The sequence below is a fragment of the Nyctibius grandis genome, chromosome 9 (assembly GCF_013368605.1).
Source record: "Nyctibius grandis isolate bNycGra1 chromosome 9, bNycGra1.pri, whole genome shotgun sequence".
NCBI classification, from domain to species: domain Eukaryota; kingdom Metazoa; phylum Chordata; class Aves; order Nyctibiiformes; family Nyctibiidae; genus Nyctibius; species Nyctibius grandis.
Window position 1 is genome coordinate 17,089,163 of NC_090666.1, and position 14,364 is coordinate 17,103,526.

General features: G+C 39.1%; 1 protein-coding gene across 4 annotated transcripts in view; it reads right to left on the bottom strand.

Moving 5' to 3' along the window:
• Positions 1–14,364, bottom strand: part of CERS6 (ceramide synthase 6) — a 137,258-nt gene that overhangs the window by 83,378 nt on the left and 39,516 nt on the right. For all 4 annotated transcript variants that reach the window (XM_068407492.1, XM_068407494.1, XM_068407493.1 and 1 more), the window contains exons 2-3: positions 10,640–10,745; positions 8,004–8,134 (exon numbers count right to left, since the gene is read on the bottom strand). In XM_068407492.1, the coding sequence (XP_068263593.1) occupies positions 8,004–8,134; positions 10,640–10,745 (237 nt within the window). The remainder of the gene's footprint in view (positions 1–8,003; positions 8,135–10,639; positions 10,746–14,364) is intronic.

The following is a 14,364-nucleotide window of genomic DNA, read 5'->3' on the forward strand; positions in this document are numbered from 1 at the left end:
TAACAAGAGTATCCCAGCTGGAAGAGTCAGATTTGGCAAATTTTATATCCATGTCATCTGTCTGGAGGAAACCATGGAGTGAATTATCTTTTCAATGAATTATCCTTTCAATGGTGCCTGCATTCCCTTTTGGCAAGTGGTAGCAGCACCACTACAGAAGGGCATCCAGCAGCAAATCAGTATTCATGAAGTGCAGCACACGGGAGATGAGACCGCCTGGGGCAAAATGGAGCATGACGCTGAAGGCACACCCTTATTTTCCAGCTTTGTTCCATTGTGAAGGCAAAGGTGACTTGTTTAGACATTATTTTATGTCAAGTAAATGAGAGCTGAGATCTTCAAGCTGCTGTTTTTAGAGAGACACTTAACATAATGAAAACGATAATAGAATCTCGTAAGTTTGATAATACCAAGAATCCATTTTTGTTATTAGTTCTTCTTTCTCCAGCATTTCTACATTAGAAATCACACAGCAGGTTTATGACTCCCTTCTTCTAAAAAAAACAAAACCCAAACCAAACAAGAACACACTTCTTGCTTTACAAGCAATTTATGGCCATTTAAGAGCCACCAATTTACTTTCACCAGCAGTTTTATGACATACTGCTATCAGGATTCATTGACAAGAATTTCCCTTATCTTTTAATGGAAAGATACACATTACTTAGTTACATGACATTCAGTAAAGAAAAACTAAATAAATAAAAAAGTAATCAATAAAGACCTTCAGAAAACAACATTAAAGTGGTCTTTACTTCTGATGAAGGCTGTCAGACTCAACCTTTACTGGTTTTTCAAGTGCAACTAATACAAACCAATAAGGACTTCACATGGAAAAAAAAAATCAAAACTGTGGACAGGGCTCTGTGTGTGTGTGTGTGTGTTATTAAAAAAAAAAATTGTTGGTTCCAACAACAGAAAATCCTGCCAGCCATGGAGATTTATGCTAAGTGAGAGTAATTTCTCAGATAATTAATTTGAAAAGGGCACACTGTTTTACAAAGACAAATCATGTAGCAGTTGCTCCTCTTTCCTTTTGCTACAAGCTTGGCTCACCTGGAGTGTACAGACAGTAGCAGCAAACAGTGACACTGAAAAACTTCTTCAAAGTAAAGCAGGATGCCTCAAAATTTATTTTGCAAAGTGCTACACTTGGCTGAGTGGATTAAGCAAAATCTGTGTTTACACTGTCTAGCCTCGTCTTGATGCTCCGTAGGTTAAAAGAAGTTAGGCAACTTCTCAGCTTGACACTGGCACTCGAAGAAACTGCGTCAATCACAGCAGCTTTCCCTTTACAGGTCTGTTTCACCACAGTGGTGTTTTGAGTTAGCAGCTTTGGGGAAACCACCTTGTTGCCTAACCTGAGCCAAAGCAGTCTCTTGGCTATAAACCCAGCTATTGTGCTTGAAAAAATACTCCTCCTCTTATTCTTCCTGCCCAACTCCCTTTGTTCTAAGGTCATAGCATGGAGAAAGGAAAAAAATAAGAAAATCTACATCCAGACAGAGAGGTGTACACAAATATACACTTCCTACTCCTCACTGATATCACACAATACTGTGTTCTTCAGGCACCACTAATAGAAATATAAAGTAGCTGTTCCAGTACCGTAACAGTTTCTGTGAAGCACCAATGAATATTTCACTCAAGGTCACAGAAAGCTAACTGAAATACAGAACAGAAGTAGTTAAGGATCAGCAAGAAAAATATGCAAAATACTAACTTTTTTCACCTGTATAAATATTTAACAGTCCTATTAACTGTTTCAGTACAAAGTGTTCCAGAAGAAAGAAATCATCGTAATTACTTAGAGGCTTCCAGTACTATTGCAGAGTTTGCTGCTATTTCACAGTAACTTCCAGAAATTTCGAATTTTCCTTGATGCTTTCTCTTTCAGGCAAGACTGCTGTCCTATGATCATGTCAGCAGAAGGACCCGTCCCAGGAGCACCCGGATGCAGCACGCAGCCCACGGCAGGACACAGCCTACTGCAGGACGTTATGAGGAGAAGGAGCAGCAGAACTAAGTATCTGCCCAGTTAAAAAACAAAAAAAATCCAGAATTATAATAGCAAGGAAAACCTCTAACTTTTTTATCAGCATACTAGTTAGTTGTGCGGTTTCCCTTTCATCAAGCAGCTGGTTGAGTTACCAGTGCTTAGATCTCCTGAACAGACCAGAGCAGCAGGGGAGAGGTTGTGCCTCATACCTGCGAGAGAGTGAAGAGGAACAGCCATTGCTGCCCCATGGAAACCAGCAGAGGAAAACGAGGGAGATTTGATAGTTCTATGGCCATTGAACAGTAACTATCACACTTGCCCCTGAGCACGTAGCAGTAGCACAGCTTTACAGACCCAACCCCTTGTTCTCTTTTCTGGTTGTGAAACACTGGTTAGTCCTCCGTTGCATGTAGCACTGAGGCAGCTGAAAACCTGCATTCACAAATCAGAATTAAATGGACCCATAATACCATTTACCACATATTTTTGCTTGCATCTCAAAGATCATTGTATTCAGTAGTGTTTTAGAAGCTGACTTAAGAGGGCCTGAGGCTACTAAAAATTCAGAGCTAGAAGCTTTTTGACGCCTATTTATTTTCTAGTGCTTTACTGCTACCCACAAAGCAGAGACTGATGAATTCTTTTATGAGCTTTGTTAAGATTTGTAATCAGCACAATTCAGAATTTCAACAACCAAGCAGCTGTCTCAATTTTTTTCCCTTGCATAGTTATTTTTCCAGTACATTTTTGCAGAAGAGAATTACGCTGCTAGTTGAGAAAAGCAATATGGCCAAGAAGTTGCAAACTGCCCATAAAATTTTCACACAAATGTGCATAATAAGTAAAAAAAAAAATTTCTGTATACAACAGTCTCTATCTATACACATACACATGCACATACATACGTACATCTATAGATAGATAAAATCTCCACAAAAGCAACATGCATAAACACAGTTTCAATTCCCTAGGAAAAAGAATATGTTCTGGCTAGGAGATGAAACAGAGACTCTTGTCTCCCCTACATCAAAACTAAAAGTCACTCCACTTACAGATATTTTAGTATCCAAGCTTCTTCTAGAGAAGAATAAGGGGGAAAAAAAATCTTTGGCTCTTCAGTCTGCACATTTCCATGTTTTCACATGCACACTGTTGCACAAACTCAAAAAACTCTCTTGGCCATACGTTTCTGCCAGCCACTCCTTGGAAACCGTGTAAATGTCTCTAATAAGCAGCTTGTTTAAATGTTCATAGCTGTAGGACAGACAAGTCACAAGCCTGATGACATTCCAAAGTCCCAGGCATCACAGGTTCTTTCCCTTTGCTCTAGACAACAAGGGAGGAGGACAGAATGCTTGCTCTTTCCATACTATTCAGGCTTTGAGAAAAGCAGACATGCTTACGTGCTGGTAGTGTGAGCAGCCGCGCAATACACTGAAACTGGGAAGAAATTGGAAGTGGTTTGGGAATCACAACTGCATTGGCTTTCTGACACATCAGACATTAACAAAGACATTCTTGGATCCTGTATTCTGTCTGGCAATCAGCAAAGCCACCATTCTTGGTCTTCCAAGAGTTACATCCTCCCAGTTGTCCCCAGCATACCTTGAAGCCTTTCTCCCACTAGCTTATTCTATGCCTGTAATACCCATTCCATTATATTCAGATGCAACATTCTTCCTTAAGACATTTTTTGGGAACATATTTGTGGTCAGACATCTTTTTTAAAAAAAAATAGTAAAAAAAACCATTTCTGTGCTAGAACTGTGCTCTGGCAGAGTTGTTAGAGCATTTGATCCAATTTATATCACCTGCCTATAAATAGATTGATAGTCCTCTGCAAAAACAACTTTTAGCCTTGTAAAATACTGGAGACACTCTCCGTGAGTAACACAGAAACAACATGAGCTTCAGAAAGATTCAAGGTAACCTACTTTCTGTGTTTTCTCATGCAGTGCACACTCAAAATGCAGAGCACAAGGTCCTTACTCTACTCTCGTTCAGCAGAAAGTTTGTCTTTCCTTGATGTTAGGCTGTGCCATGAGGACAGAGAGAAAGGAATAGAAAACAACGGAAATACATGGCAGTAGAAACGTCTACTTTGCACACTCAGTTAATCACTTTTTCTTCTCCTTTATGCACCTTGGATCTTTCAAGTTGAGGAAAAGAGCAAAACTGCCTAAATACCCACTAGAGAAAGAAAAGCTATGGACAGATTCTCTCCTTCAGCTAATATAGTAAGCTAAGTGCCTGAGCATTACAATCTGAGGTTATAGTGACATTAGTCACTATAGTTTTTATCGTCACTTTCCTAGTGACTACAAACACTCTGCTGTTAACTCCAAGTTTCTTGTCAGAATCACCAAATCCTTGAGAAACAACCCATTGACTTGCTAGTAAAATAACCCTCAGCACACCATTTATTACTGTCTTTCTGACTAATACTGGGTCGTGAATCATCACCTGGTAAAATTATCTATTTCATATTTCCTATAGACACTTATCACCATAACATCTGAAATCTTAAGCAGGTACGTGATGTCACTGAAGTCTCACCATTACTGGTCTCCACAGCTCCGACAATCAAATGGCACCTTCTCTTTCAGACTGACACACAAAACTCTATGGGGTGATTTCTGGTTAAGGTCCCTGTAAAGTAATTTATTTTCACTACAATGCTGTACCACAACCTGTGTCTATAGACAAGAGATTTTATTACTGCCTTTTTCTTCATATAACCACCATCTGCTAATGCCCAGGTCATCTGACAAAGGCTGGCAACAAAGGAATTATTCCATTTTGAAAAAGAGTTTGTGTAGGCTCTGGAGTTTCTCTGCAACTCTGTTTAGGACCAGAACTGAAGTTGCTTGAAAAGAAAAAGCAGGGAAGGGGTAAAGAAAGTGAGAAATCTATGACAAGAAGAATCTCATGATTTAAGTTACTGTTTTAGTCTGTTTGGGCCACTCTAGGCCCAAGGAACTCTTTTTCCAGCAGTAAATTGAATCGTCTCCATGTAAAAAAGAGTTGGAGCTCTTTCTAAGCATCTCCACATTTACTGTGGGTTCTGTCACATTTCTTTCCAAGTCACAGTCAATCAATGCAGTTGCCAGCAAAACTGAAGTCTTCTCTGGAAGGCCAACAGCAGCTCAACAGTTGAAGGTGTAGGTGGGGATCACTGTCATTCTGCGTGCTCTGTGACTACCTATTACATAAGAGCACATTTCATTCTCTGTCAGGGCTATGAAACTCTCCACTGGTGCCCCAGTTACTGAAGACTTGGAGTGCTCCCATTCCCATGGCTGTCATGGGAACACATGCTTTAAGCAGCCCAGAGCTCCGAAGCAGCTGCCACACATGGACTCTTCATCCAAAAAGTTACCCCATTAACTCAATAGCTGTGAAAAGGCTACAGACCTCATACAGAAGGACTTCTTTGCCCCAAACATACTGAAGTGAAGCACCACACTTAGTGCTCTGATGGACAGATTTAACTAGACAACCATTTAACACCCATACTGAGGGGAAAAAAGGGTATCCCTGGCTTCTCAGTCCTGTTCAGACTACCTGCCAACAACTCCATCCAGCACATGTGACAGGACGGCTGGTGGCACATACTGCACTACTGGAAACGGTGTCAGGGCAACACACACATGGTCGCTTGGGTAACACCACATTTTTACAGCAGCATGTACATATGGAGGTGGAGAGGCAACTCCCACTGCACCTTCTGCAAACCATGAGCAGAGAGAACCTGAACTATCCACTTATTATTATTTACACCACCTTGCTTCCTTTTGGACAAGTATTATTATTACTATTAAGTACACATATTGCAGTAACACCCAATGGCTCTCTCTAAATGAAGCTGGCACTTAATGCTGTCAGCATAAGATAGTGACATTCATTACAGCTTGACCTTACCTTCCAGTTTGCATTCATAACTCTCATCTGCATGCTTTTTCCATAATGTATGACACAAAGGAGCAAGTTCAGCACCCATAACTTTCCTGTCTGTGCCTGGATTTCATGGTATGTTTTTCTACCTCTAGGTCAGCCCAAATGTTCTGGCATTAATGCAAGAGAGTGAAGTCTTTGACCTGAGTTACAGAGCCAACCAAATATACCACCCAAATATGCTAGCTGTAACAGTAATAAAGCTTTAATTTTTTTCAAGATTCCACAGCCTTTCCTACAAGTTAAGCAGACAAGTGTATACATTAACAGCTACAACCCTTGTAGAAAAAAGGCTGCTCTTTACTGATCTCAAAAATTAGTAGCTCTAAGACCACCAGCTGCTGGCAACAGGATGACTAGGTTTATCCATAATCTTACCCTGCCTGTCTTTATTAAATATTAAATAGGGTGGATTTTAGCTGTAAATACCAAGGAAAGGACTTAAGCATTCTGATAGTTAAGTTCCTCTGTTTATTAAAGGGCAATCATCTTTAGACAATTTATCTTTCTTCTTCTAAAATTAAAAAAAAGGACTCTCAATTCTTTGAGCTAGAGAGACAATATGCTTAACAGTAACTCTCCTAATTTCTCTCCTATTCAGTCTTTAGTTGAAAGTAAGTATCAGTTGCTACTCGAGTAACATTTCATCTATGGTTTGTCTTTAGGAAAAAAAAGCCTTAATATATTATTTATTCAGGAGCATATTATGAACCTTCCTGTATGTCTCCACAGGAAAATAAAGTTTTAGATAAATACTTAGGAAACCTACAAAAGGAAAAAGTATGAAATATATTTAGGAAATCTGCATGAATGATACAACAGTATATTCCACAAGTTGGTTTTTTATATATATACACACACACATACATATCCCTCTCTCTCTGGCTGGTCTGCAGTGTTTTTGTGATTTCTTTATTTGCAATTTCTTAAAGAGATAATTTAAGAATTGTTAGGAATAAAAAACCCCAAAACTTGGAAAACAAGATTAACTAAGATTTGCTTTCTAACTTATATAGGCTTTCTTTATTTCTGCTGACATTTCTACCTAACACTTCTTTCCCAGGTAAAAAAAAAAGTGTAACTAGAGTTTTAAGCCAGCAATAACAAAAATACCTGACCAACAGGGTGTAATAAAGCCAATACTTGTTTATGGCCTCAGAAATATTTGCCAAGTCTCTTGATCTGGAGCATGTAAAATTTGCCTTAAATGCATGACCTCCACATCAAAGCAACAACATCCAGCAGTGCTAGAGGGCCGAGCCTTGGAATTAATGAGTCTTTCAAATAAACTACTGTTGTTCTTTGTGTTTTGTTATGAATTCAATGTCTATCAGTCCTCCTTTAAGAAAAACATGTAAATATTTTAAGTAGATTTAATTTTCCATGCTCTTTCAATGCAGATTAAGCATTAATATGTTAAATCCAGCTGGCATGGAAATGTAACTCAGATACTAAGAACAATGCGGTCTAATTAGAAAAATGACCTTTATGTAGACAAACAGTTTGAAGAACAGCTGGGTGCTGGGAAAGATTCCTTAGAAGTAAACCCTGGCAGGTGAAAAATAACTTCCTAAAGAGAGTGTAGGAGCCTTTAGCTTCTCAGAGTTCAGTGCACCCAAGGAAATGGGCTAGAAAAAGGGACAGGCCTGGGATGAGAAAAAAACAAAGAAAGGGTGTAACAACCCAATTGGCTTTTATCTTTACTCCTCCATCTCAGATCTCTGTCAGGTTGTATAGCTAAAGACTGTGCTGTAAAGACAGCTTCCCACCCTAACACCAGGCTATTTGTCTCAAAGGATCAGGCTTGCACCCTGACAGTACAGAATCACAACCACCTGATCTCTGAAAGCTTTTCATCATTGTAAGTACACATAAAAGTACAATCTGACTCCTTCAGGAGAAAGAAGATTGTTTTTCTCATTCAAGAAGTTATATTCCACCAATTTGTATCATTTTCTACCAGTCTGCAAAAACACCCATGATGAACAAAGGGGAAAACTAATGAGGACACAGCCTCAACAAGATTCAAGAAGAGAATGTGCGTCCTTACATGCTCTCACAGAACTTCGTAAGAGTGCTGGGCTTTTCCTGGTTGCGTCTTTGTCGAAACCAACGTTGAATGCTGCGTACATCCCAGTCCAGCTGCTTGGAGAGGCCCTCCAGCCTCTTCTCATCTGGATGCTACAGAAGAGAGAAGGATAAAAATTATTGCTTTACCCAACTGCAGTAACTCCACTTTAAATTTAGAACCACTGTAATCACCTCTAGATGTCTTAGAGGTTGCCTGTCAGACACATGGATACACAGAAATAATATTACTTTCACAGAAATCTCTGCTGGCAGATCCACATTGAAATATGTTTACAGTGACTGTTATTAATCTAGAAGGACATATGCTGTAACATTGCATGCAGGTTATTACTAATAAGAAACTTAACAGGGACAATGGGATGAAAACTTGCTTGAAACTTGGAAAGTGATGATAAGTAGGGATAAAATTCCATGCATTTCTCAAGCAGTGGGGCTTACAGCACCCCCCTGCCTGCCACACACTATGCCTGTTCCATCCTCCTGCATCAGGATCTTTGTCCTATTGACTGTTGTAGTAGTAAAGATTGTTTGACTGTCATGGAAAGATCTATCCCATGTTTGTGCATGTTAATATTAAAAAATTAGGTCATTAAATGAAGTGACAACTTCAAAAGGGAAATCACCTTGACAACAGGGGGAGAGAATTTTTTTCTGTAAAATTAGCTACACACAATTATTCTCCAAAGCAGCAAATGTGGAACTCTAAATCAGTGCAGAGGTAAGGCAAAAGAAAATGGGTCTATCCTTAATTTGACTACTATATGGAGAAGAGTGGCACAGGCCACGTTTTTGATCACACAGAGTTCTACACATACAATACTGCACGAGGACTACTTATATATTTCTCCTGAACACATTAGTTTTTAAAGAAACAGAAAAAGCTTTTGGACAATCTGTTCTCTGGAGCTTTAGCTTTACTTCTGCAAGCCAGTTACATACATTGAATGAGACAGAAGAGCTGCCACAATAACTTTTTTAAATGTTGCAAGAGGTAAAACAGCAAAGCTTTCATCAGGCTGAAGTTTCATCTATCAGCCTCCAGGAAAAGACAGGAAGGAAAGGGAAGGGAAAAGATGAGACAAGAGAAGGGTGAAGTATTTGCTGTCCATCTCAAAAAAAAAAAAAAGAAGAAAAAAAATACTTTTTTTTTGCAGCCAAAGTAGCCACTAGTTTTTCCAAGGGAAGATTAAGAAAAGCCATTCTCTGTAACTTTAGAAAAATCAAATGATTGATGCAGCTCTTGGGAGCTTGACTAGAGAGAACTGCTGCACATGACTCAAAAAAGGTGGCTAGCTAAATCGGACCATTTCTTTGAGAGCAGCAACCAGACAGCCCTACCAAATTCTTACAGGAAAGTAGATACTTTCCTTTGGAGCTCTTCCCACTCATCTCCATGCACTGGGTGCTGGGAGCCGTGTGTGCCAGCTCCTAAAATGACTCACAGGCATTAGTTAGATCACTTCACACATTCAAGCCCTGTGTTGGACTAGCAGATTCTGCAAAGAAAAATTAGAAAAAAAACCCCAAAAAATCCCATTCTTCCTCCAGCTGAGTCTCGGCGAGAGCACATGTGCTGCAGCTTTTAGAAACAAGGAATGTGCAATTCCCTCTCTGAAGACAGGACAAAAACCACACCAAGTGCCATGGTGATCTGAGGATAGGGTAGGACACACAAGCAAGACAGATCCATGGCATATTTCACTGTCCCTGACACTGAACCCAGTTTTGCCCTCTGTGACTCTAATACTCTCTGAAGTTTAGGCTGATGCCTTTGCTGTGGCATGCCCAGCTGCAGCCTGGAGCCGAAGTGGGACTCGGAAGTTCCTGCAGCACAGTGGCTTTGTCCTTCAGGCCTCCACAGGCCTTTCTGCTACAAAACAGCTGACCACTGAAGACTTCAGGAGGTGCTAAAAGACACCTGATCACTGCTCACTGCTATGGAAAAGCTCAGGCTGCTTCAAAAGCATGGAAAGGATTACATAGAGGTTTAGTTGAGATGTCATACAGTGAGGGCTGTAGAGACAGAGACATAAGTGGTGGGGGAAAAGCTTGTTTTCTTCAAAAAAAACCTGCAAGCTCTAAAACATTATTCAGTCAGTTCCCCTATTTTTCTAGATTCTTCCTCCCTTCCGTCCCACTTTCAAAGGACATTCATCACAATGTGAACAGCTGGGACACCAGAAAACCACCAGCGCCCCGTGCTCAGGTAGTTCCCCTAGAAGGAGTAGCTTTGAAGTTTCATGGAAAACACAGTAAGGCCAGTTTCACTGGCTCACAATTCGCTCTTTTTTCAAAAAACTCGACGATTCTGTGAAAATTTCTACAAGATAAGCAGTAAAAAAAAGTAGATGGCCATATGGCACCTACAAAATGTTTCTGTAACAATTTTTTTTACTAAAAGCTTAGAGGAGACGTCACGAAGGGATGCACAACTGCTCAAGCTGGCACGTCAATGACAACCTTGGCATTTGCACGTTCTGATTTCAGCTGTAAAAATGCAGCACTGCATTTAGCAGTTAGCTTTTTTTTTTCCAGACACAGTTTATAGTGCCATATCCCACTTTATAAGGTAAATATTTTAGTTAAATACTCTACCTTTGTAATAGCTGTGAAAACTTTTTCCAGGATAGCATTAGGTTGAGCTTTCTGTGGTCCATTGGCTTGGACTTTAAGGCCTAAGGCACATGGTTTAGCAATGAACCTGTGAGAAACAGAAGAGTGAAAAAAGAAAACAAGTGAAAACCTTCAGTTACTTAATTACTGTTATCAATCAATAACACGTGGTAAACACGCAAACATTATAATCCTCACAACAAAAACAATACTTAGCCTTACAGCTCAAAAGCAACCTCATATAGGTGTTACATTGCAAAATAAGTAACATCACTTTGAAGGATGAAAGGAACTCTGCGGAGCACATGAAACGGAGGATTTTCTTTCATGTTGTGAAAAAAAAGGATAGAACAAAAGCATGAGAGGAATGCCTCCTAGAGAAGCACCAACTAATGAAAAGAGCAGGGAAGCTTGCAGAGGTGAGGAGCACATAATATTCTCCTCGAAACAGAGCCTTTTTCCTAAATCAATTTCCAGAGTAGCTACTGCCTCAGGACTCCTTTTGCACAATAGAAATTCAAGTGAAGTCCTTAAACGCAGCAAGTACTGCAGCTGTCCAGTCAATGCAATTTTCTAAACCATAAGGTTTAAATCGTGTTGAGCCATGCCTCAGACCTTGCTCTTCCTCCAAACTCTTCTGCTAAAATACGAAGCTGTCACAGATCCAAACACCAATCCATAAGTTCATCCAGTTTATAAACTGGGTGCCTCCGATATATTTTAGAGATGAATTACATAGCTTACATTACATACAATCAAAGAAGACCATGCCACTCATTAAAAACTAAATTATTTGTAACTACAAGTCCAGCCCTGGAATCACCATGATAGCTACAAAGTCTATACAGGAATCACATTCACATACGAACAGTATGAACTTCTGCCATCTTTGAACCATAGAACTATTGATTTCACTTAGAAGACTTGCGTTAACTAAGACTTCAGCACAGGCCCAGCACAGACCAAAACAACATACTTGGTAGTTAAGAAGTAGTTCCATGTTTATCCAGCTAAATGACCAAAAGCTCTTAAAAATCATGGAATTCTTATCTACATGCAAGCCCCATTTTAAGCTCTATTTTGAGCTACAACTGCTGTTTCTGCTGTATTTCAGACAGCACAGCTGATTAAAGAGAATCAAGTCCTAAGTAATGTTACAGTGGTTCAGCAATAGCATTTGGTAAAGGAAAATGGTTCATGCCAGACCACCTTGTTTTCCTTGTTTTTCCAAGGAAAAATTATTGATATATTGTTATCTTTCCCATATGAAAGCCAACCCTATAGCCTGAAATCATTTTGGTGACTATTTGCAAGGGAGGTGGGAAGTCACATATCCAAAGACACATGCAGTGTATTAACGAAGTCATTATTTGATCCCTGTATAAGAGAAAAAAAAAACTTATTACACTCTGTAAAAGCCTGGTTGCAATCTGGATCGGCTGCAGATCGCAACCATACTGCTAGCTCCATAGCATCAACCAAATCAAGAGCACTGCATCAGGTGTAAATTCCCTGCTTTAGGGTCAAGATCTTTGATGATACCAGTTTCACTGCTGAGCTTGAGAAGAAAGCAGTCCAGTTTTCTGCTCATGAAACAGAAGCATATAAGCTCTGTACATGATATGTAAATACTGTAATCTAGCTACACTGGAAACTTGCATATTACTTAAAGTATAAGGTGACAAAAGAAGAAGTGAGAATTGTATTCTCTAGTTCAACATGGACATAACCAAACTAGTGCTGGCCCCTGCTATTAGCTGATAACCAAAAAGGTAGCTGAAGAAGCTAATAAGATGCTCATAGAGTTTGATCTCAGAAATTTACTTTTAAATTCTAAGGACTTGTAAAACACTTCTAGCCATGTAATAAAGGGGCTGAGAATCTTGACATCTATGTTTTGTACCAAAAAGCTGAAAAAAAAACCAAAATTCCAATCTTCTCTATTAAATAAATTCAAACAATTTCCTGAAGAGAAAGCAAGAAAGCCACACAAGAGTCAAGCCTAAGACAGACAGTAAAGGGGACGTCAATCAGTATTCAAGCTAATTTTACAAAGCCCTACAAGGAAACACTCATAAGTAGAGCCAGGGCAGAGGAGTGCTGTAGGTGGAATAAAAACAAATAAAAGAAACGGAAGACAACTTCTTCATCAGCTTCATGCATTCACAGAAGAACCCAAGCTCAGCCTTCACCATTAACAGAAAGATCAAGAAACATTCACTAAATAAACGCTAATAAAAATAAAAATTGTTTCAGATGGATTTTCTAGGCACTTGCAGAGTCAGTCTCCTCCGAAGTAAGACTTGATTTGGGGTTCTGTTTGTTTGTTTGCTAGGGGGGGTGTTTTCCTGTTTGGTTGGGTTTTTACACACATACATCTTTTAACTTCTGTTTTGCTTTTCTCGTTCTGCTGAATGAAGGAATGAGATGATAGCCATGATATCACCACCAATAGAAAGGTAGTTCCTGAGACATGCTGATTTAGAAGAGCAAAAACATATATTTAATTTGGTAAAGTCAAAAGCAGATTTAAAAGTCCCAGCTAGAAAAAATCCACAAGAAGCAATTCCAACAAGATTCATGCTGAGCTGATCTTCATTTAAATATACGCAAACCAGCTGGGTTTGCTTAAATGCCATTCTTAAAATGAACACCCTAGATAAATCAAGGAAAAAGCACAGATACAGTGTTTGTCTACATTTTAAAAGGAGAAATGAATCGTAATATTGATGTTATATCCATTACCTAAAACAAAACACATTTTTTGCTTCAATCTGGTATTTTCTAAACAGGAATATAAATTTTTCTTCCTTTGCTGCTTATGTTTTTCACGTGCACTGGAGGAATGGGCACGTGCCCTGAACCACAGCTCGTCCACAAGGACAGCAAAGCACAGTAAGGACATGCACAGGGTACACAGGTGCAAGATGCAGGATGATCTTGGCCAGTTATGGCTGGGAAGAAGGGATAGGGAAAGTTTAAAAAAACCCACAAAGGTCTCTCTCCTGATACACTCTTGTGGTCTTTCCCCACTTTTGAAAAAAAGCTTTAAAAAAGGGACTGTTAATTCCTAGTAGGACACTCAAGGAAAATAAAGCAATTTTAACAGAAACATTTTATATGCCTGCAATACTGAGCAGGTCTGACCACCAGGTCAAGTGTGCATGAGCTATGTCCACGTGATTGCCTTTGGTGCAACTGGTAAAATTTAAGAGATATTTTTTACTTTTCATACAAAGACTTAATGAGTTCAAGCTATACTTTGCAGTATAAAAATTGTTTTTCAAGGTTGAAACAGAATTTTAAAGTAGAACTTTTAAAGTAGAACTTAATCAATAGGATCCCAAATGTCACAACAGGTGCAATAAAAAGCATCATTGACATAATTCTCACTGATAGTTTTCCATAATAATTTAAATAGATTCATAAATAAACAAAACAGAATTACTGTTTGATACATGTACAAACTATGAGCATTTTGCCAAATGCTGCACTTCTTAAAAGCACTATTCATTTTTTCCATTTCTGCTAACACTGTGATATTCAATTCCCCAAGCAGTCTTACTGAAACCCATGGGACTATTTATTGCATAAGGTACTACAATTAAGAGGGAAGAACTATTGTGAAGGAGAGCAGAACTGAGTATATTGCCAGCTTTTCTCTTTAAAACATGTAAATCTGAACAAATGCCACACTAATATCTCTT